Here is a 23,321-nt window from a genome sequence, read left to right as displayed (position 1 = left end):
TGAGGGCATTAAGGGATGTAATTCCATGGGTGCTGGCTATGCTCCAGAACCCAACTGACCATCCTTCATTGTGAGGTTTGAAACTCTTTCGAGTTATCAACAGTCACAGATTGCAACTCTTTCGAGTACAATCACAGTTCTTGGTTTCCGGGAGTGGGACATGAACCCACAACCCTCTGATTCAAAGGCGAGGGTGCTATGAACTGAGCCACAGCTGACACCTCATGTGTGAGGTTTGAAGGAGAACTTCATCAAATTATTCCAGCATTACAGGTGAGGCCAATCTTGTTATCATCCCACATTCACACATGCAAACGTTGCCGCAGGAGTGACACATCTGCCTGATTTGCTCAACTTTGCTAGATTAAGGGCAACGTGGTTGTTGCAGTGCCCAATAGCCACCTTGGCTGTTATGGGCTCACCCAGCACAGACCAAGGATCTGTTCTCTCCACAGATGCTGCTGTGTGTTTTTCTGTATCTACTTTTTGTATCTACTTTGAGCCTCTCAGATTTATATGCCGCAGGTGGTGCCTTTAACTCATTAGGCTGCCAGGGCAACTTAAATTACTAGATTCAATCGGGATAATTTTAACTCGCAGGATTAGATGGAATGCTGGTTTTACAGTCTCTAAGCAAGGGAGGTGGTGAAAGTGGGTGTAGCAATCAGTTGTTCAGGGGCCCATCGTGGAAAGTAAGTATGTGTTAATGAGAAACAGGGAATGGTTGGCCTTAGTTGTAATGCTGTCCATGATAGAATCGCCTGCATCCTCTCATTAGTTAAATCTGCACTGTAGGAATGCAAACTTGGATGTGACATTGGAGGGCTGTTACCAATACCTAGTATGAGTCTCCGCCTTCAGAAAATATGGTGGAACCCATAAGTATTTTGGGGAGGTGACAAGTAGGAATGGAGAGGGAAATATGTTCGATGTGGTCTACATGGATTTTAGCACAGCTTTTGACAATGTCTCACATGGCAGGCTGGTCAAAAAAGTTAAAGCCCTCGGGATCCACAGGAGAGTGGCAAATTGAATCCAAAACTGACTTAGTGGCAGGAAACAAAGAGAAATGGTTGACGGATGTTTTTGTGACTGGAAGGCTGTTACCAGTGGGGTTCCACATGGCTCAGTATTCAGTCTCTTGCTTTTTGAAGTTTATATTAATGATTTAGACTCAAACATAGGGGGCATATGAAAGAAGTTTGCAGATCATACAAGAATTGTCAGTGTAGGAGGAAAGCCTTTAGGCTGCAGGAAGATATAAACGATGTAGTCAGTTGGGCAGAAAAGTTAAAAATGAAGTTCACTCTGGAGAAATATGAGGTAATACATTTTGGGAAGTGTAATAAGGCAATACATAATAAATGGGAGGATACTGAGCAGTGTAAAAGAACAGACCTTGGATTGTATGCCCAGAGATCCTTAAAGATAGCAGGACAGGTCGATAAGGTGGTTAAGAAGGCAAATACCATGCTTTCCTTTATTACCTGAGGCATAGAATATAAGAGCACGGAGGTTATGCTAGAACTGTATGCTACATCAGTTCAAACATAGCTTGAGGACTGTGTACAGTTTTGGTCACCACAGTGCAGGAAATACATGTATGCAGAGATTTACGAGGATGTTGCCAGGACTGGGAAATTTTAGCTATGAGGATAGGTTGGGGTTGTTTTCCTTGGAACAGAACCACCTGGCATCGGCCTAGACACTGGAAACAACAAAGGCACACCTGCCCTGTCAACACTGAAAAGTCCTGCTTACTAACATCTGGGGACTTATGTCAAAATTGGTACAGCTTTCCTACAGACTAGTCAAGCAACAGCCTGACATAGTTATGTTCAAAGGATCATACCTTATTGCCAGTGTCCCAGACTCCTCCATCACCATCATGGTATTAGGTCCAACATGGAAAAATAAACCTCCTGCTGGTTACACCTATTGCCCCGCTCAGCTGATGAATCAGTACTCCTCCATGTTGAACACCACTTGGAAGAAGAACTGAGGGTAACAAGGGCACAATATGTTTTTTTTCAACTTCAATTCCCACCACCAAGAGTGGCTCAGTAGCACCATTACTGACTGAGCTGGCTGAGTCCTGAAGGACATATCCGCCAGACTGGGTCTGTGCCAGGTGGTGAGAAAACCAACTACCAATGTAGCTTTGAAGTTGCATCTGTCCTTGAAAGTATTGGTTGGAGCGACCACTGCACAGTCATTGTGGAGATAAAGTCTCATCTTTACACTGAGGATAGCCCAGTAGTAGTAGTTTGGCACTAGCACTGTGCTAAATGGGATAGACTCAGAACATGTCTACCAGATGAGGTGCTCTGGGCCATCAACAGCAGCAGAACTGTACTCAGCCGCAAATCTGTAACCTCATGAGCCGGCATTTCCCTCAACCTACCATTACTATCAAGCCAGGAGATCAATGAGGAGAATATGGCAGGAACAGCACCAGATGCACCTAAAGTTCCCACAATATTACCACCCTGTAGTTCTTATGCCTCTCTGTGATTACTCTCCAGATTTTCTCCTCTATCTCTCTCACTATTTGGAGGTCTCTAAAATGCCCCTAGTAGTGTGATCATACCATTCTTGTTTCTCAACTCTAACCAAATGATTCTGTCCTTCAAGGAGATCCTCTCTTTTCAAAACAACACTGTCTTCCCTAATCAGTACTACCGCCCCACCTCTAAAAAAACCCCTTATATCTGCTTTTTTCAGCCCTACTATCCTACTATCACATTCTGTCACACTTGTTTGTGTCTATGATTTTGCATTATAAATTCATAAGCATTTAGAGATGAGCAATTAATTTTGATCTTGCCAGCTGTTACAAATGCGAGACTTTATAAGAAATATGTTGTAAACTGTCTTCTTTAATTTCAGGTGAAACAAAATGTTCTGAATGGGGAATGGTGAGATCATCGATAAACTCTGCCTGGAGAAAGGCCCCATGTGATTTGGTTGTCATGGGGAAAGAGGCCCAGGGCAAAACCTATTTAAAATCAAGTGATAGGTTTTACATCTTGATAAAGAGGAGTACCTAGTCTTTCTGGTCACAGAGCTCATAATCATGGACCCAGAGAGGGAGACAGAAACAGCTGCTGCTGTGCAAAACAGAGGAAAAGACTGCTTTGTGTTAGTTACCAGGCAGGATGTTGGTGGGAACTGGTTACATACGAACATATGAATTAGGAGCAGGAGTAGGCCACTCGGCGCCTCGAGCCTGCTCCGCCATTCAATAAGGTCATGAATCAGGTTGTAACCTCCCGCCTACCCCCAATAACCTTCCACCCTCTTGTTTATCAAGAATCTATCTAGCTGTACCTCAAAAATATTCAAAGGCTCTGCTCCCATTGCTTTTTGAGGAAGGGAGTTCCAAAGACTCTGAAAGAAAAATATTTCTCCTAATCTCTGTTTTAAATGGGCGATTTCTTATTTTTAAACAGTGACCCCTAGTTCTAGGCTCTGCCACAAGAGGACAATCCTCTCCACATCCACCCTTTCAAGCCCTCTCAGGATCTTAAAAGGTTTCAGTCAAGTCGCCTCTTATACCTCTAAACTCCAGCTGATACAAGCCTAGCCTGTCCAACCTTTTCTCATAAGACATTCCTGCTATTAGTTTTTTTAAATTCATTCATGGGATGTGGATGTCACTGGCTAGGCCAGCATTTATTGCCCATCCCTAATTGCCCTTGAGAAGGTGGTGGTGAGCTGCCTTCTTGAACTGCTGCAGTCCATGTGGTGTAGGTACACCTACAGTGCTGTTAGGGAGGTCTAGTAACTCTTCTCTAAACTGCTTCTAATGCATTTACATCCCTCCTTTAAATCAGGAGACCAATACCCTACACAGTACTCCGTACAAACATATGAAATAGCAGAAGAAGTAGGCCATTTGGCCCCTCAAACCTGCTCTGCCATTCAATAAAATCATGGTTGATCCGTTAATATTTCGAATCCCACATTCCCATCTACCCTCAATAACCTTTGATTTCCTTGCCAAACAAAAATCTATCCATGTCCACCTTAAAAATATTCAATGACCCTGCCTCCAACACTTCAACACCTGAGGCAGAGAGTTCCAAAGTCGCACGACCCTCTGAAAGAAAAAAATTCTCCCCATCTCTGTCCTAAAAGGGCAACCCCTAATTTTAAAACAGTGACCCTTAGTTCTGGACTCACCCACAAGATGAAACATTCTTTCCACGTCCAGCTTGTCAATGCCATTCAGGATCTTATATACATCAAGTTATCCCGTACTCTTCTAAACTGCTGTGGGAGTTGGGATAAGGGGGGTATTTTTGGGATGGCAACATGTAACTAGTGGAGTGCCACAGGGATCAGTGCTGGGCTATTTGCAATATATATCAATGACTTAGATGAGGGAAGTGAATGTACTATCGCCGAGATTGCGGATGACACAAAAATAGGTGGGAAGGCAAGTGGTGAGGATGACACAAGGAGTCTACAGAGGTATTTGGACAGGTTAAGTGAGTGGGCAAAAACTTGGCAGATGGAATATAATGTAGGAAAATGTGAGAGTTATGCACATTGGCAGGAAGAATAGAGGAGCTGAATATTATTTAAATGGAGAAAGACTGCAGAAGGCTGCAGCGTAGAGGGATTTGGGAGTCCTTGTGCATGAATCCCAAAAAGCTAACATACAAGTTCAGCAGGTAATAGGGAAGGCAAATGGAACGTTGGCCTTTATTTCAAAAGGAATGGAGTATAAAAATAGGGAACAAAAACAAAAATACCTGGAAAAACTCAGCAGGTCTGGCAGCATCTGTGTAGAGGTGCAATTTTTGCTTTTATAAAAATAGGGAAGTCTTGCAAAAATTATACAAGGCACTAGTTAACTAGTTAGACCACACCTAGAGTACTGTGAACAATTTTGGTCCCCTTATCTAAGGAAAGCTATACTGACATTGGAGGCAGTCCAGAGAAGGTTCACATAGACCATGGAGGGATTTTCTTATGAGAAGAAGTTGAGTAGGTTGGCCCTGTACTCATTGGAGCTTAGAAGAATGAGAGACGACCTTATTGAAACATATAAGATTCTTAGGGGGGCTTGACAGGGTAGATGCTGAGAGGTTGTTACTCTTGTGGGAGAGTCTAGGACCAGAGGGCATAATCTCACAGTAAGGGGGCACCCATTTAAATCAGTGATGAGGAGGAATTTCTTCTCTCACAGGGTAGTGAATCTGTGGAATTCTTTACCCCAGAGAGTTGTGGAAGCTGGGTTGTTAAGGCCGAGATGGACAGATTTTTATTCGGTTAAGGGCTATGGGGAATAGGCAGGAAAGTGGAGCTGAGGATTATCAGATCAGCCATGATCTCACTGAATGGCGGTGCAAACTCAATGGGCCGAATGGCCTACTTCTGCTCCTACATTTTATGGTCTTATGGGATATATTTGCTACTTTCTAGTCTGATGGAACCTTTCCAGAATATCACTAATTTTGGAAAATTAACACCAATGCAGCTCCTACCTCATTAGCCATCTCTTTTAAGACCCTAGGATGAAGTCCATTTGGACCTGGACACTTGTCAGCCCACAACTCCATCAGTATGCACAGTACTGTTTCCCTAGTGATTATAATTTCACCAGTTCCCCTCGCCCTTCCACCATCTGATTTACAGACATTACTGGAAATTTTTTTGTATCCTCTATAGTGAAGACAGAAACAAAATATTTGTTCATTTCATCCGCCATTTCCTTATTATCTATTATTAACTCCCCATTGTCACTTTCTAGAGGACCAACATGCACTTTACTTTCCTTTTTAATTACCTGTAGAAACTTTGGTTTTCTGTTTTTACATTTCTAGCTAGCTTCCTCTCATACTCTAATTCCTTTCTCCTGATTAACCTTTCAGTCATTCTCTGCCATTCTTTATATTCTGACCTATCATCTGACCTGCATCTTTCTCCAGGTTTCTCCTTAAGTTTGATGCTTTCCTTAACTTCTTTAGTTAACCATGGATGGTGTGTCCTCCCCTTAGAATTTTTCTTCATAGTAGGAATACACTTATTTTGAGTATTCTGAAATATCCCCTTAAACGTCTGCTACTGCTTCTTTGTTGACCTATCCCCTAGCCTACTTACACAGTTCACTTCAGTTATCTCAGTTTTCATGCCTACATAGTTGCCCTTACTTAAGTTTAAAATATCAGTCTTCGACCCATTCTTCTCCCATTCAAACCAGATGTAAAACTCAAACATGTTGCTGCTACCTAGGGGTGTCTTCACTCTGAGGTCATTAATTAATCCTGTCACATTACACAATACCAAGTCTAATATAACCTGCCCTCTGGTTGAGTCCAGAACATGCTGCTCGAAAAAAAACGATCTCGAAAGCATTATATGAACTCCTCATCCAGGCTATTGCCAACCTGATTTTTCCAGTTTATATGTAGGTTAAATTCACCCATGATTATTGCTGTCCCTTTATCACAAGCACCCAATATTTCTTGACTGTTAGGGGGCCTGTAGATCACTCCCACTAGTGATTTCTTTCCCCTACTACTCCTCATCTCCATCCAAACTGATTCTACATCCTGGTTTCCTGAACCAAGGTCAACTCTAACTATTGCACCAATGCCATCCTTGATCAACAGTGCTACCCCTCCACCATTGCCCAGCTTCCTATTCTTCTTGAATGTCATATACCCCTCAATATTCAGGACCCAATCCTGCAGTGACATCTCCGTAATGGCTCTCAGATCCTATTTATTTACTTCAACGTGCGCTATCAATTCATTTACTTTGCTATCAATGCTACATGCATTCAGATATAGAGCCTTTAGCTTTGTCTTTTTGTTACCTTTGTAACATCTAGTCTTGACTATTGTTGTATTCTTAGGTTTTATCTCTCCGCCCCTTCCTCTTATTCTATGACCCGCATTTCCTATATTACTATTATGGTCTCCTGCCTTGAATCTACCCTTTGATTTGCCACATCTACCAAAGCTGATCCCTCGCCCGGCCTTGTTTAGTTTAAAGCCCTCTCTACTTCCCTAGTTATGCAACAATCGTCCCAGCATGGTTCAGGTGAGACTGTCCCAACTGTACAGTCCCCACTTTCCCCAGTACTGGTTCCAGCGCCCCACAAACTGGGACCCACTTCTCCCACGCCGGTCTTTGAGCCACTCATTCATCACTCTAATCTTCCTTGCCCTATGCCAATTTGCATGTGGCTCAGGTAATAATCCAGAGATTATTACTTTTGAGGTTCTGCTTTTCAATTTAGTGCCAAGCTTCTCATACTGACTATGCAGAACCTCTTTCCTTGTCCTGCCTACATCATTGGTACCTACATGGACCACGACGACTGGATCCTGCCCCTCTCACTGCTAGTTCCTCTCCAGCCCTGAGCAGATGTCCTGAATCCTGGCACCGGGCAGACAACACAGCCTTCTGGACTCTTTCTCTTTGCTGCAGAGAACAGTGTCAATCCCCCTCACTATATTGCCCCCTACTATCACTACATTCCTGTTTGCCCTCCCTGCTTGAACGGCTTCCTGTATCATGGTGCCATAGCCAGCCTACTCATCCACCTTGCAGATTTCATTTTCGTCCACACAGGCTGTGAGCACCACAAACCTGCTTGACAATTGCATAGTCTGAGGCTCCTCCACAACTGCCTGCTCGGTCCCTTTATCTGCCTCACTCACTGTCACATCCTCCTGTCCCGCACTGCTGAACCTGTTCTAACAGGCGTGACCGTCTTCTGGAACAAAGTGTCCAGGTATTTGTCCCCCTCCCTTATGTTGCACAGTTTCTGCAGTTTGGCTTCCTGATCAATAATCCTGATCCAGAATTCCTCTAGCTGCTTACACATTCTGCAGATGTGTTCGTCATGGATTCCCTTGGTGTCCAAAAGCTCCCACATTCCACAACTGCAACATAACACCTGTCCTGCCATTGTTACTTATGTTAATTAGTTAACTTAATTTAATTACTCATTTAATTAACTTGATTCATTTGATGAGGTCATTTTGTGCTGTATGTTGTGCAAACTCATGAACGGGCCTAAGGCCGCCACTTCCGGCCCTGAAAAGTGCCCAGTCTTCCTCAGATTACCCTGGAGGGGCAAGGTATCTCAAAAATTTGAGTAACAGGAAAGCTAGCTGTTTCATGCTGCTCCTATGCAGTAGCAACACAAGTGGTATTCACCACTAACAGGATGCTGCCGTCAAGCTAAAAACCTGCCTATCATGCAAATGAGTAATGTGGTATATGAATTTCAGTGCCAGTGTGATGCTAGGTATGTAGGCCATCATCCCAAAGATTGGCGGATCGTATCAAACAGCATGACCCTTCCGCTTTTTGCAACGGGCAAAGTACAGACCGCACCCAACCAGCCCGTGCTTGCAAAGCTCAGAACACAGTGTCCAACATTAGGTATGATTCCACAATTGAAAAACATTTGCTAAATAATCCTCACTGCGCTAAGAATTACACTGACAACCAATTTAAGATTGTCAGTTGATCTCGCAATGTGGTGCACTTGCGTGTACTGGAAGCTACATATATTAATACACAGGGCCCTGATCTTTGCAGACAGTGAGAATATGCACACACAACTGTTTCAGCTAAACAAAATAAGTGACAGCCATTCGCTGGTTCATTCCTCAGGGCAAATCGGACCAATCAGAGTCAAGTTGCCTGGTTAAATTTCAAAAAGTGTTTGTCAGTCACCATCAACTGGTGCATTTTCCATGGCAACACATCTACCAATCAGAGTCCACTTGCTAACCTATCAGCACTGACTTCTCATGCGGTATAAATTTGTCGTTTCCCATATATTGGTATTCTTGCGAATTGTCCTGATGAGTGCAAGATCGAAAGTTTCAACAAAAATCTTTTTTTCAGAAATATTAGCATGGATTAAGAATTGGATAAAGGACAGAATTAGAGAATAGGGGCTGGAATTTCGGCTCCCCTGCCAACAGGTTTGAAGGCGGGCGGCTCGTAAAATGAAGTGCATGACCTGCCCACTGCGCCACCTCTCTCCAGTTTTACCATGTTGGCGGGGAGAGGTCTGAGACACCAGGCAGCCTGCACACCTTTGGGCCTACTGAGGCCCTTAAGTGAACAATTATTGAGGTCCTTAAGTGGACAATTAATGACCACTTAAGTGCCTCATCCCACCCGTGGCAATATTTTACCCACGGCAGGGGGAGGCAAAGTGTGTAGCCTGGCAGTTTTTGCTGGGTGGACTGGTGTCGGCCAAGGGGGCAGGGTGGAACCTTCCTTTGAGGGTCTCTTGTACCCATCGGAGGAAACCCCTTCTGGGTTCCTTTAACCCTCCCACCCTGGCCTCTCAAACCTGCCACCTAATCCCCCTCACTTACCTCCTCGCTAGGGCCTGGCAGCCAGGCCCTGCTGATACCCTGGACATACTTTTAGCGTGGCCTCCATAACCTCCTCATCTTTAGGGGCCGGCAGCAGGGGCCACCGCTCCAGCTTGGCACTGTTGGGACTAGAGAGCTCTCTAATCAGATTTGCCAGAAGCTCTCTAAGGTGGCACCTCCTCCCCAGATGGGGGTAGAAGTCTTGCCATGAGCTAATTAATGCCTCATTAAGTGGAAAATAGCTGCGGGGAAGCTATCTTTTTCGTTGGTGGGCTGCCGCCTGACTTGAGTTGGTGGGATGGGAAACATGGCACCCTGCAAAATCCAGCCTTAGGGGTAAATGGGTCATTCTTGGGTTGGCACGGTGTAACCAGTGGAGTGCGCAAGGATCCATGTTTGGGCTTCAGCTATTTATAATATGGTTTAAGTGAGGGGACCTAGTGTAATATATCAAAGTTTGCTGATGATTCAAAGCTAGGTGGAAAAAGAAGCTGTGAGGAGGATGTAAAGAAGTTGCGAAGGAATATAGACTAATCGAGTGATTGGGCAAGAAAGCGGCTGAAGGGAAGAGGGAAATTCTTCACTTTGGTAGGAAGAACTAACAGTCAGAATATATTTTAAAAGGTGAGAAACTGTAAAATGTTTGGCATGCAAAAGGATTTGGAGGTCCTTGTATATGAATCAGAGGAAGTTATTAAGAAGGCAAATGGTATCTTAGCTTTTGTTGCAAGGGGTTTGGAGTGTAAGAATAAGGAAGTCTTTCTTTAATTATACAGGGCTTTGATAAGACATAAGAAAGGATATACTTGCTTTAGAGGTGGTTGTAAACAAAGGTTCACTAGATTTATTCCTGGGATGAGAGGGCTGTCATGTGAGGACAGATTGAGCAAAATACATCTATATTTTCTGGAATTTAGAAGAGTGAGACATGATCTTACTGGAATGTATAAAATTCTTCGAGAGCTTGACAGGGTAGATGTTGAAAGTCATTTCCACTGACTGGACAGTATAGAGCTAGTGGGCATAGTCTCAGGATAAGGAGTTGGCCATTTAGGACTGAGATGAGAAGTTTCTTCACTCAAAGGGTTGTGAATCTTTGGAATTCTCTACCTCAGTGGATTGTGGTGGTCAGTTTGTGAGAATATTTCAGACTAGGGCTGATAAATATTTGGGCACTAAGGGAATATAGGGATCTGAGGAAGGGGTGGGAAAGTTGAGTTGCGATTGAAGATCAACCATGATCATATTTCTTATGTTCATATGTCCCCACTTTGCCAAACTCCAGCAGCCACACTGCAGTAACTGTCAAAATCTAGGGCCCAGTGCCACCCCACGCCTAACTAAGCTCATGACTGTTCCAAGAACTTAAGGCCATCCCCCGAGTCCTATCAAAGTCCAGGGTATGCCTAATGATACCTAAGGGCAATGTACAAAGAAACATCATTCCCCTTCCCCAATACTGCTTAATACCAGGGGAAAGAATTTCCATGTGTTTTGCCAATCTACTGCCATAATTTTTGTATAAGATTGGCAGAAATCCCATCATTGACATCGTGGTAGACTCCTAGTTGTTTGAGTATGTCCTAGTTGTAAATGATTTAATTTTTTGGGTGTTCTCTTATAGGGAAATCCCATTAAACAACATAAAGGTTGTTTTTTAGCCACTTATTCCATGTTTCAGGGATTCTGCCAAAGGTAGATCTCCCTCCATTTTGTGCTTCTTGTATACCACCTAGCTGTGTATTCTTAGCTTTAAAAAAATACGTAGGTAAAGCAATACAAAAAGATGATCACATTTTACAGAATAATTGACAGAATTGTGCAATCCAATCCCCCACAGAATCAGGAAAAGTCGCAGAATACCATTTAATAAAAGTGGAATTTGATTTACTGGTATTCATTCACTGTAGATCAGTTGCTCTGATGTTATTCCCTAAATGGAATAAGCAGCCCTACTGTTATAAAAGACAGATCATTCGACTCGCCATGATCAATCTCATGGGAGATTTTACTGGTCATAATATAAGTGAGGCAAATTTTAAAATGTCAGTTTCCCCTTTTAACAAAATATACAATTGCAATATTTATGAGATGGCAACCAGCTGTAAGACAATAAAACTCATTTATAGCAAATGTAAATATGTTTTACCTCCACTGAGCAACTATTAAGTGATCCTCCCACTGTCACATGCCTCATGTACTGTTTAAACTGCAAGAGGCCATCCTCCACAGCATGTTTTAAAGAGCTTGGCTTTTCACGTATGCAACCTTCTTTTGGCATTGACCTCAATTCAGCAACACAAGATTGGAGCCTGGGAAAGTTTCCTTTCACTTGCTGCAGCAGAAAAAGATGTTACGTATTAAAGTACTACCCAATCATGCACCAATAATGTCAAGTGACAGTCCAGGATATAAGTCTCCATGTAATTTTTGTACATAATTTAGATTAGCCCCTATTCTTTTGATGTTTCTCCTCCAGGAGAGCAAGTGTTCTGCTAGTAATGCCACTCCTAAAGTTAGAAGTGGTTTGAAATTACTTGCCTTATCTTTTTACTCCCCTCCCTGTGGCAATTAAACGTGGAAAAAATCTGTCTTAGAATGGTGGATAATTTGAATTTTCAAAACCTTAACTGAATACTGTGCCACATTAGCTAAGTTAAAAACACTGAATTGTTATTACATCATTCTTGTTGAGCTTTTCTGAGCCCTACAGATCTGCTACTGCTATGTATGTTTTCTTAATAATGTTCCTCATTCACTTTTTTATTCATTCATGGGATGAGGGCTTCGCTTGCTGGGCCATCATTTAATGCCCATCCCTAGTTGCCCTTGAGAAGGTGATGGTGAGCTGCCTTCTTGAACCGCTGCAGTTCATGTGGCATAGGTACACCCACAGTGCCATTAGGAAGGGAGTTCCAGGACTTTGCCTGAGCGACAGTGAAGGAACGACGATATATTTCCAAGCCAGGATGGTGAGTAACTTGGATGGGAATTTCCAGGTGGTGGTGTTCCCATCCAGCTGCTGCCCTTGTTCTTCCAGATAATAGTGATCATGGGTTTAAAAAGTGCTTTCTAAGGAGCCTTGGTGAATTCCTGCAGTGCATCTTGTAGACGGTAAACACTGCTGCTCCTGTGCGTCAATGGTAGAAGGAGTGAATGTTTGTGGATGGGGTGCCAATCAGGGCTGCTTTGTCCAGGATGCCAAGCTTCTTGAGTGTTGTGGGAGCTGCGCTCATCCAGGCAAGTGGGAAGTATTCCATCACACTCCTGACTTGTGCCTTGTAGATATTGGACAGGCTTTGGAGAGCCAGGAGATGAGTTACTCGTCGCAGGATTCCTAGCCTCTGAGCTGCTCTTGAAGCCTCAGTATTTATATGGCTAGTCCAGTTCAGTTTCTGGATGACGGTAACCCCTAAGATCTTAATAGTTGGGGAGGTGATGGTGTAGTGGTATTGTCACTGGACTGCTAATCCAGAGACCAAGGGTAATGCTCTGGGGACCTGGGTTTGAATCCCACCATGACAGGTAGTGGAATTTGAATTCAATAAAAAATATGGAATTGAATGTCTAATGATCACCATTGTCAATTGTTGTAAAAACCCATCTGGTTCACTAATGTCCTTACCTGGTCTAGCCTACATTGGACATCTGGCCTACAGCAATGTGGTTTACTCTTAAGTGCCCTCTGTAAATGGCCCAGCAAGCCACTCAGTTGCTACAAAGTCACAAAAAAGGAATGAAACCGGATGGGCCACCTGGCATCGACCTAGGCACTGGAAACGACAATGGCAATTACAACCCTGTCAACCCTGCAAAGTCCTCCTCAGTAACATCTGGGGGCTAGTGCCAAAATTGGGAGAGCTGTCTCACAGCCTAGTCAAGCAACAGCCTGACATTGTCACGGAATCATACCTTACAGATAATGTCCCACTGGCAGGACAGACCCAGTAAGGATGGCGCACGGTAGTATATAGTTGATAGGGAGTTGCCCTGGGAGTCCTCACCATCGACTCTGGACCCCATGAAATCTCATGGCATCAGGTCAAACATGGGTAAGGAAACCTCCTGCTGATTACCATGTACTGCCCTCCGTCAGCTGATGAATCAGTGTTCCTTCATGTTGAACATCACTTGGAGGAAGCACTGAGGGTGGCAAAGAGCACAGAATGTACTCTGGGTAGGGGACTTCAATGTCCATCACCAAGAGTGGCTTGGTAGCGCCACTACTGACTGAGCTGCTAGACTGGGTCTGTAGCAGGTGGTGAGGGAACCAACAAGAGGGAAATACAAAATTGACCTCATCCTCACCAACATGCTGCAGATGCATCTGTCCATGACAGTTTCTGTAGGAGTGACCACTGCACAGTTGTTGTGGAGATGAAGTCCCGCCTTCACATTGAGGATACTCTCCATCATGTTGTGTGGTACTACCACTGTGCTAATTGGGATAGATTTCGAACAGATCTAGCAATTGGGCATCCATGAGACGCTGTGGGCCATTAGCAGTAGTAGAATTGTACTCGAACACAATCTGTAACCTCTTGGCCCAATATATCCCCCACTCTACCATTACCATCAAGCCAGGGGATCAACCCTGGTCCAATGAAGAATGCAGGAGGGCGTGCCAGGAGCAGCACCAGGCATACTGAAAAATTAGGTGTCAACCCGATGAAGCTATTGCACAGGACTACTTGTGTGCCAAACAGCATAAGTAGCAAGTGATAGACAGAGCTAAGCGATCCCACAACCAATGGATCGGATTAAGCTCTGCAGTCCTGCTAGATTTAGTCGTGAATGGTGGTGGGCAATTAAACAGCTCACTTCAGGAGGAGACTCCACAAATATCCCCATCCTCAATGATGGAGGAGCCCAGCACATCAATGCAAAAGATAAGGCTGAAGCATTCGCAACAATCTTCAGCCAGAAGTGCCGAGTGGATGATTCATCTCAGACTCCTCCGGAGGTCCCCAGCATCACAGATGCCACTCTTCAGCCAATTTGATTCACTCCACGTGATATCAGGAAACGGCCACAGGCACTGCATACTGCAAAGGCTATGGGCCCTGACAATATTCCAGCTATAGTACTGAAGACTTGTGCTCCAGAAATTGCTGCGCCACTAGCCAAGCTGTTCTAGTACAGCTACAACACTGGCATCTTCCTGGCCATGTGAAAAATTGCCCAGGTATGTCCTGTACACACAAAGGAGGACAAATTCAACCCGGCCAATTACCGACCCATCAGTCTAATATCGATCATCAGAAAAGTAATGGAAGGGGTATTCAACAGTGCTATCAAGCAGCACTTGCTTAGCAATAACCTGCCCGCTGACGGCAAGTTTGGGTTCTGCCAGGGCCACTCATCTCCTGACCTCATTACAGCCTTGTGTCAAACATGGACAAAAGAGCTGAACTCCCAAGGTGAGGTGAGAGTGACTGCCCTTGACATCAAAGCAGCATTTGACCGAGTGTGACATCAAGAAGCCCTAGCAAAACTGGAGTCAATGGGAAATGGGGGAAAAACTTTCTGCTGTTTGGAGTCATACCTAGCACAAAGGAAGATAGTTGTGGTTGTTGGCGGTCAATCATCTCAGTTCCAGGACATCACTACAGGAGTTCCTCAGGCTAGTGTCCTAGGCCCAACTATCTTCAGCTGCTTCATCAATGACTTTCCTTCCATCATAAGGTCAGAAGTGGCGATATTTGCTGATGACTGCACAATATTCAGAACCATTCATGACTCCTCAGATACTGAAGCAGTCCACGTCCAAGTGCAGCAAGACCTGGACAATATCCAGGCGTGGGCTGACAAGTGGCAAGTAACATTCGGGCTGCACGAGTGTCAGGCAATGGCCATTTGCAACAAGTGAGAATCCAACCATCGCCTCTTGATGTTCAATGGCATTACAATCACTGAATCCCCCAATATCAACATCCTGGGGGTTACCATTGACCAGAAACTGAATAGGACTAGCTACATCAATACTGTGGCTACAAGAGTAGGTAAGAGGCTAGGAGTCATGCGATGAGTAATTCACCTCCTAACTCCCCAAAGCTTGTCCATCATCTACAAGGCACAAGTCAGGAATGTGATGGAATATTCCCCACTTGCTTGGATGTGTGCATCTCCCACAACATTCAATGAGCTTGGCACTGTCCAGGACAAAGCAGCCCGCTTGATTGGCACCACAACCACAAACATTCAGTCCCTCCACCACCAACGCACAGTGGGAGTAGTGTGTAACATCTACAAGATGCACTGCAGGAATTTACCAAGGCTCCTTCAACAGCACCTTCCAAATCCACAACCACTAGAAGGACAAGGGCAGCAGCTAGATAGGAACACCACTACCTGGAAGTTCCCTTCCAAGGCACTCACATCCTGACTTCAAAATATATCACCGTTCTTTTGCTGTCGCTGGGTCAAAATCCTGGAACTCCCTTCCTAACAGCACTGTACCTAAACCACATGGACGACATTCAAGAAGGCAGCTCACTACTGCCTTCTCGAGGGCAACTAAGGATGGGCAATAAATGTTGGCCTAGCCAGCGGAGCTCAATCTCGTGAATGAATGAAAAAAAAATCTGTGATGGTAATGCCATTGAATGTCACGAGGTGATGGTTTGATTCTCTCCTCTTAGAGTTGGCCATTGCCTGGCATTTGTGTGGCACAAATCACAGAATGCAGAAGAGGCCCTTCGGCCCATCAAGTCTGCACCGGCACATGAGAAACACCTGACCTACCTACCTAATCCCATTTACAAGCACTTGGCCCATAGCCTTGAATGCTATGATGTGCCAAGTGCTCATCCAGGTACTTTTTAAGGGATGTGAGGCAACCCGCCTCCACCACCCTCCCAGGCAGCGCATTCCAGACCGTCACCACCTTCTGGGTAAAAATGTTTTCCCTCACATCCCCCCTAAACCTCCTGCCCCTCACCTTGAACGTATGTCCCCTCGTGATTGACCCTTCAACTAAGGGGAACAGCTGCTCCCTATCCACCCTGTCCATGCCCCTCATAATCTTGTACACCTTGATCAGGTCGTCCCTCAATCTTCTCTGCTCCAACGAAAACAACCCAAGTCTATCCAACCTGTCTTCATAACTTAAATGTTTCATCCCAGGCAACATCCTGGTGAATCTCCTCTGCACCCCCTCCAGTGCAATCACATCCTTCCTATAATGTGGCGACCAGAAGTGCACACAGTACTCCAGCTGTGGCTGATTGCCCACAGCACCTCATAGATGCCCAGTCTTGAATTGCTAGATCAGTTCGAAATCTATCCCATTTAGCACGGTGGTAATGCTACACAACGTTATGGAGGGTATGCTCAATGTGAAGGCCGGAGTTCATCTCCATAACAACTATGCGATGGTCACTCCTACTGACACTGTCATGGAGAGATGCATCTGCAGCTGGCAGGTTGGTGAGGATGACGTCAAATGTGTTTTTCCCTCTTGTTGGTTCCCTCACCACCTGCCGCACAACCAGTCTAGCAGCTATGTCCTTTAAAGCTCTTCCAGCTCGGTCAGTAGTGGTGCTACTGAGCCACTCTTGGTGATGGACATTGAAGTCCCCCACCCAGAATACATTCTGCGCCCTTGCCACCCTCAGTGCTTCCTCCAAATGGTGCTCAACATGGAGGAACACTGATTCATCAGCTGAGGGAGGGCGGTATGTGGTAATGAGCAAGAGGTTTCCTTGCCCATGTTTGACCTGATGCCATGAGACTAGATGGTGCCCGGAGTCGATGTTGAGGACTCCCATGGCAACTTCCTCCCAACTGTATACCACTGTGCTGCCACCTCTGTCCTTCGGGCAGAACATACCCAAGGACATACTTAAGACATACCTATTCCTGCCTACCCCCGATAACTTGTTAGTCAACAGTCTATCTACCTTTGCCTTAAAAATATTCATTGACCCCACATTCACCACTTTCTGATGAAGAGAATTCCAAAGCTTCACGAGAAAAGAACTCTGCTCATCTCTGTCTTAAATGGGAGAACCCCTTAGTTTTAAACTGCGTGTGCTAGCTCTAGTAAATCTGTTTTAGTGGTGTTTTTTGAGGCTTAGCTCTGCTGCTTTTTAAAAAATGTTATTTGTTCATGTGATGTGGGCGTCACTGGCTAGGCCAGCATATTTATTGCCCATCCCTAATTGGCCTTGATCAGAGGGCATTTTAAGGAGTCAACCATATTGCAGTGGGTCTGGAGTCCCATGTAGGCCAGACCAGGTAAGGACAGCAGATTTCCTTTCCTAAAGGACATTAGTGAACCAGATGGGTTTTTATAACAATCGAAAATTATACTTTCAACTCCAGATTTTTTTATTGAATTCAAATTCCACCAACTGCCATGGTGGGATTCAAACCCTGGTCCCCAGAGAATTATCCTGGATCGCTGGATTACTAGTCAAGTGACAATACCACTACTCCATCCTTTGCTAAAAGGAAACTTGTCATCCCTGAAAGAAAAAAAACTAAAACTTAGAGAAACATTTTTTTAGAAGCAGTAAATTCTCAGTAAATTACACTTCAAAAAGTCCTTGAAAACCCAACTTTCGCTTATGTTTGCATATTAAAAGCACAGCCAAATTCTGTGGTTTACATTGATTGCTCTGGCCTCTGACCAACTGGAAATAATGGTTTTATGTAGTGAAATATGTTATCATCTGGCTAATAAACTGACACAAACAAGCATTATTACTGTTAATGAGTTGGCTTATGAACTTTCAATTCAAGCAGAGCTACAATTTCAGAATAATTACATGACAAGTAACTAAATGAAATCCAGCTGCATTGCCTTGGCTTGATATCTTACATACCACAAAAGGAAGAAGACATTCCTGTTGGTTGTGAACCACATATAGACTGAACAAAGGCAGACGAGGCGGCCCTCCCATACTGCAGGCTAAAGCAAAGAAATTTTCCAGAGCTTCACAGAGATTGGTACAAATATCTGACCAAAAAGGAGGCGTTACATCCACCACAAGGATGCGGGGTGGTTGCCTTGTAGCGATGGCAGAGTTGGTTTTGTTACTGAAGCTGTTCCTGTTTTCCGAAACTGACCTTTCTGAATTCATTGGAATAGGTATTTATAGTTCCACCAATCCTACAGCTGAAAAACACAATATAGGATTGTAAATATTATACACTTCACCCCTTTCGGAATTTTGGTGCTGTGTTGAAATTGTTTCCAATGACATTGCACAATCTGTGGGGACTTGTTCTCTTTCATTACCAAGGTTTCCTACTGGCTTCAAAAGTCAAGCAAGATCAATTTTTTAAAAAATCAGGGAAAGGAGTAACAACTACTACTTGTACTTAGTACTTTTAATGCTCTAAAGCATCCCAAGACTTTTCACTGAAGGATTATCAAAGAAAAATTGATATTGAGCCACATAAAATGGTAGGATCAAAAGCTTGGTTGAAGGAGGAGAGAGGGGTAGTGAAGCAGAGCGGTTTCAGCAGTAAAGGCTTTGGGCCTAGGCAGCTGACGGCAAGTCCACCAATAGTGCAGTGATTAAAATTGGGGATGTGCTAGATGCTAGAATTGGAGAAGTGCAGAGATCTCGAAAGATTGTAGGACTGGATGAGGTTACAGAGGAAGGGAGGGGTGAGTCCACGAGTAATTTTGAAAACAAGGGCGAGAATTTTAAAATTGGGGTATTGTTGAAAAGTAAGCCAACAGAGGTCAGCAAACACATGGATGAACAGGACTTGGTACAAGTTAGAATGTAGGTAGCAGAATAATACATGAGCTCAAGTTTACAGAAACTGCAAGGTGAGAGGCTGGCCAGGAGACCACATTAATGTGAAGCATTCATGAACCAGCTACTTGAACTCAGGAGGTAAATGATTCTATAATGTAATTGCTTGTGTGCCTATATATTATTTAATATTCAGGATTATGAAGAGAGGTTGGATAGACTTGGGTTGTTTTTGTTGGAGCAGAGAAGACTGAGGGGCGACCTGATCGAGGTGTACAAGATTATGAGAGGCATGGACAGGGTGGATAGGGAGCAGCTGTTCCCCTTAGTTGAAAGGTCAGTCACGAGGGAACACAAGTTCAAGGTGAGAGGCAGGAGGTTTAGGGGGGATGTGAGGAAAAACTTTTTTACACAGAGGGTGGTGACAGTCTGGAATGCACTGCCTGGGAGGGTGGTGGAGGCGGGTTGCCTCACATCCTTTAAAATGTACCTGGATGAGCACTTGGCACATCATAGCATTCAAGGCTATGGGCCAAGTGCTGGTAAATGGAATTAGGTAGGTAGGTCAGGTGTTTCTCACGTGTCGGTGCAGACTCAATAGGCCAAAGGGCCTCTTCTGCACTGTGTGATTCTGTGATACTTTGTGCTTTCAGATTTAGCTTGATGACAAACGTCATGGCACATAGTGATCCAGAAAAACTTGATGGGACATCCTGGAGACATATGATCATTCAAACCGCAATCATACAAAAAACACAGCAAAGAGACCAAGAGCTAAATCTTACTTCCCAATCAATATATTGGATTCTGGGTTAGGAACCCGGAGGTTTTCAAGAAGGCAGCCAAACAAGAGGGAGCCTGTTCAATTATGGATAGCGGACAGGCTCTGCAGCTGGAAGGGCCAATGGAAGCACCCAAGGCTTTGGGTTCCTGGATGTCTCATCAGAAGACGTAGGTGAGGCTACTGTAGTTAGGGGAACTGCGAGGGCCCCTTCAGATGGAGGTATCCTCTGAAGATTTGTAAATGGTACAAAATATATTGTGGCCACAGTTGCCATGCCATCATTCAGATAGGGGAATCCCTCTACAGGATGGCCTGCCGCTGTGGATGCGGTTCTTGCAGTCCAATGGATCCATGCTGGACTGTTTTGAAGGATGCACATCTGGCAATTCCACCACACCCTAGCATGCCATGGGGAGACCGCCACTATGCCATCCATGGGCTCTAGCCACATCAAGGGGACAGTCCGTCATGTGGAAAATCCAGATGACATGTAAAGAGTGCCTTCAATCAACATTTTAATTAGCAGGCTGTCACTAATGGGGTGCCACAGGAATCAATGCAGGGGCCTCAGTTATTTACAATTTATTTTAATGAATTAGAAGAAGAGACAAAGAGTAATGGATCTAAATTTGCTAATGATATCAAGCTAGGTGGGAATGCAAGCTGTGAGGAGGACACAGAGAGGCTGCAAAGATATAGATACATGGGGCGGAATTTTCCATTGTGCAGACTAAGTCAGGTGGCCAGCGAGATAGTCCACGTGATTCCCGCTGGGTGATGGAGAGGGTGGACATGCGCAATCTTACGCTTTTGAGCTAATTAATTATGCACCCGCGACAAGCTTGGCGAATCTTGTGGTGGGGCAGGAAGTTGTCCATCCCACAGTTACCTCATGAGGTCAAAAGTTCTAGTACATGTTTAAAGGGCACCCAGAAAGACATTCACTCACTGTACCCCAGGACCTTGGCATTACTCCTCCAGAGTCTTTGTGGCCACAGCTCGTATTGGAGAAGCTTACAGGTGTGAATAACCACTTCCTGGGGCTTACGAGGTGCCTCTGGCATTGCCTTTCGCTCATCTCTACCAGCGATACACCCATGGTCGGGCCAATGCTCACCATTGCAGTGGTTCATGTTCACCAGTCTCTTGAACTTCTAGAGACTCCGCTGCTTCTTGTTGTTCAGGCCCTTGCTCCTCCTGGCCCTGTGCCAACCGGTGACAGGCCCACTTTCTCCTCATCTGGATGAGAGTCATTACCAAGGTAAGGTTGCCTGCAGCCTACATCATCGATGCCTCAGTGGGTGTGTGAATGAATTGAAGTGATAGTTTAAGTAAGCATGTCCCTTACAGGTTTCCCTCCATCTCAAAGTCAGGAAGCCAGTGCTAAGTTATTCGCCTGACCTCGATCTAGACACGGCATCTCCATCCCGCCCCTTTTAGGTAAAGGACATCCTGGAGGCCCAGAGATGGGTGTTCCTGCTGTTCATACATGAATGCACATGGAGACACATTGCTTTTTGACCAGGGCAATGAAAGCCATGTGCAAGAAACCTCACTCAAGCACTTTTCTGTTTTTCTCCACTTCCCTCGAGACTCCAGAGAGACCATTGCCTTGGTAGCATAGAAAGGCTAACCACATGATCCCTTGTCAATCATGACCATTCACCCAGAAGGATGGAGGTTTGGAGTCGCGAGTTAGCTGCCCTCTAAGAGCTGTTCCCCTTGGAGGCATTCCACCTCCCTCCATCCCTTCATCCCCGCCTCTAACAGCAGCAGGTGGCAAATGGCACAGAATGAACAGCAGTTCTGCACCTTGCTGGGATCTCATAGTTATAAGACCCATAAGTCATAGATTTATACAGTTTTACAACTCGGAAAGAGGCCCGTCGGCCCATCGTGTCTGCGCCAGTCATCAAGCCCCTATCTACTCTAAGCCCATTTTCCAGCACTAGGCCCATAGCCTTGTATGCTATGGCATTTCAAGTGTTCATCTAAGTAATTCTTAAATGTTGTGAGGGTTCCCGCCTCTACCACTGCCATAAAGAATTATTCATGTCTATAATGTTATTGGAAATTATTTTTAAAATAGAGTTGTAGTGGGGTCTGTGTCTATGTGTTTGACTGTGTGTGTCTTAATTGGATTAATGCCAGCTAGTCTGGGTACTTTGATGTACAGTAATTTGTGAAGTTAATTAGGTTAGCAGTAAGGAAGTTAAAAGGTAAAATGTACATTTGCATCTGTTGAATAAAACATTCAAGAGTGGGAATAAAATCTTGCATCTAGCTGGGAGACGCCAAGCAATATGTTTATATATTATTAATGAAACTATTGGGATGAAAATGTTCTTGTTAGAAGATGTGAAGTGAAGTTAAATGCCATGGAAAATTTACGTACAAATGGGAAGCTAGGTATAAAGCGGGAAAGGAGATTGAGTGTAAGGTGGAGTCATTTAAGATCTAACCAGCCTAAAAGCCTCCAACTGTGTCTGCAGAGGAACCAAATTGCAAGGAAACTCATTTTGAATTCGTAAGGTCAAATGTGCTTTGCCTGGTGTCTGTTTAAAGTCAATGGGTTACTGTTGCCTTGATGGAGATTCACTTGGGATTGATTACTTTGGAGATTTGTTTAAAAGTTATTATGGTAGTAATTTGTAGACATGTGTATGTGTTTAATTTGTTGTAAATTAATAAATGTTTATTTTAGTTTTATATAAAAAACCTCTTGAGGCTTGGTAGTCTTATTCCTGAATTCAGAGCTGCATCTCAAACGTACCAATTGAAAATATAGGTTACGGCAGTTGTTTCAAATTTCCCTCTCGGATATAAACAACTCAGTCTTTACCAACTGCTGTGTCATAACACCACCCTTTCAGGCAGTGAGTTCCAGATACCCCCTACCCTCTGGGTGAAAATATTTTCCCTCAAATCCCCTCTAAACCTCCTGCCCTTTACCTTAAATCTATGCCCCCTGGTTATTGACCCCTTCACTAAGGGAAAAGGTTTCTTCCTATCTACCTTATTCATGCCCCTCATAATTTTGTACACCTCAATCAGGTCCCCCCTCAGCCTTCTCTGCTCTAAGGAAAACAACCCCATCTGGTCTCTCTTCATAGCTGAAATGCTCCAGCCCTGGCAACATCCTGGTGAATCTCCTCTGCACCCTGTCTAGTGCAGTCACATCCTTCCTATTGCGTGGCGACCAGAACTGCACACAGTACTCCAGATGTGGCCTAACTAACATTTTATACAGCTCCATCATAACCTCCCTGCTCCTGTATTCAGTGCCTCAACCAAAAAAGGCCAGTATCTCATGTCTTCTTAACCATCTTATCTACCTGTCCTGATGCCTTCAAGGATCTATGGACATGCACACCAAGGTCCCTTTGATCCTCTGAACTTCCTAGGGTCCTACCATTCACCATGTACTCCCTTGCCTTATTAGTCCTCCCTAAATGCATCACC

At 44.4% G+C, this 23,321-nt stretch overlaps 1 protein-coding gene across 1 annotated transcript in view; it reads right to left on the bottom strand.

Annotated features, from left to right (window-relative positions):
- m1ap (meiosis 1 associated protein) overlaps positions 1-20,992 on the bottom strand; it is a 115,933-nt gene extending 94,941 nt beyond the window's left edge. The window contains exons 1-3 of the mRNA XM_078555710.1: positions 20,809-20,992; positions 18,191-18,438; positions 11,512-11,697 (exon numbers count right to left, since the gene is read on the bottom strand). Of these exons, the coding sequence (XP_078411836.1) occupies positions 11,512-11,697; positions 18,191-18,438; positions 20,809-20,992 (618 nt within the window). The remainder of the gene's footprint in view (positions 1-11,511; positions 11,698-18,190; positions 18,439-20,808) is intronic.
- Positions 20,993-23,321: the final 2,329 nt, after the last annotated feature.

Source organism: Cetorhinus maximus, chromosome 1, assembly GCF_964194155.1.
Source record: "Cetorhinus maximus chromosome 1, sCetMax3.hap1.1, whole genome shotgun sequence".
NCBI classification, from domain to species: Eukaryota; Metazoa; Chordata; class Chondrichthyes; order Lamniformes; family Cetorhinidae; genus Cetorhinus; species Cetorhinus maximus.
The sequence above is the reverse complement of the archived record's forward strand: the minus strand, read 5'-3'. Positions and strand labels throughout refer to the sequence as shown.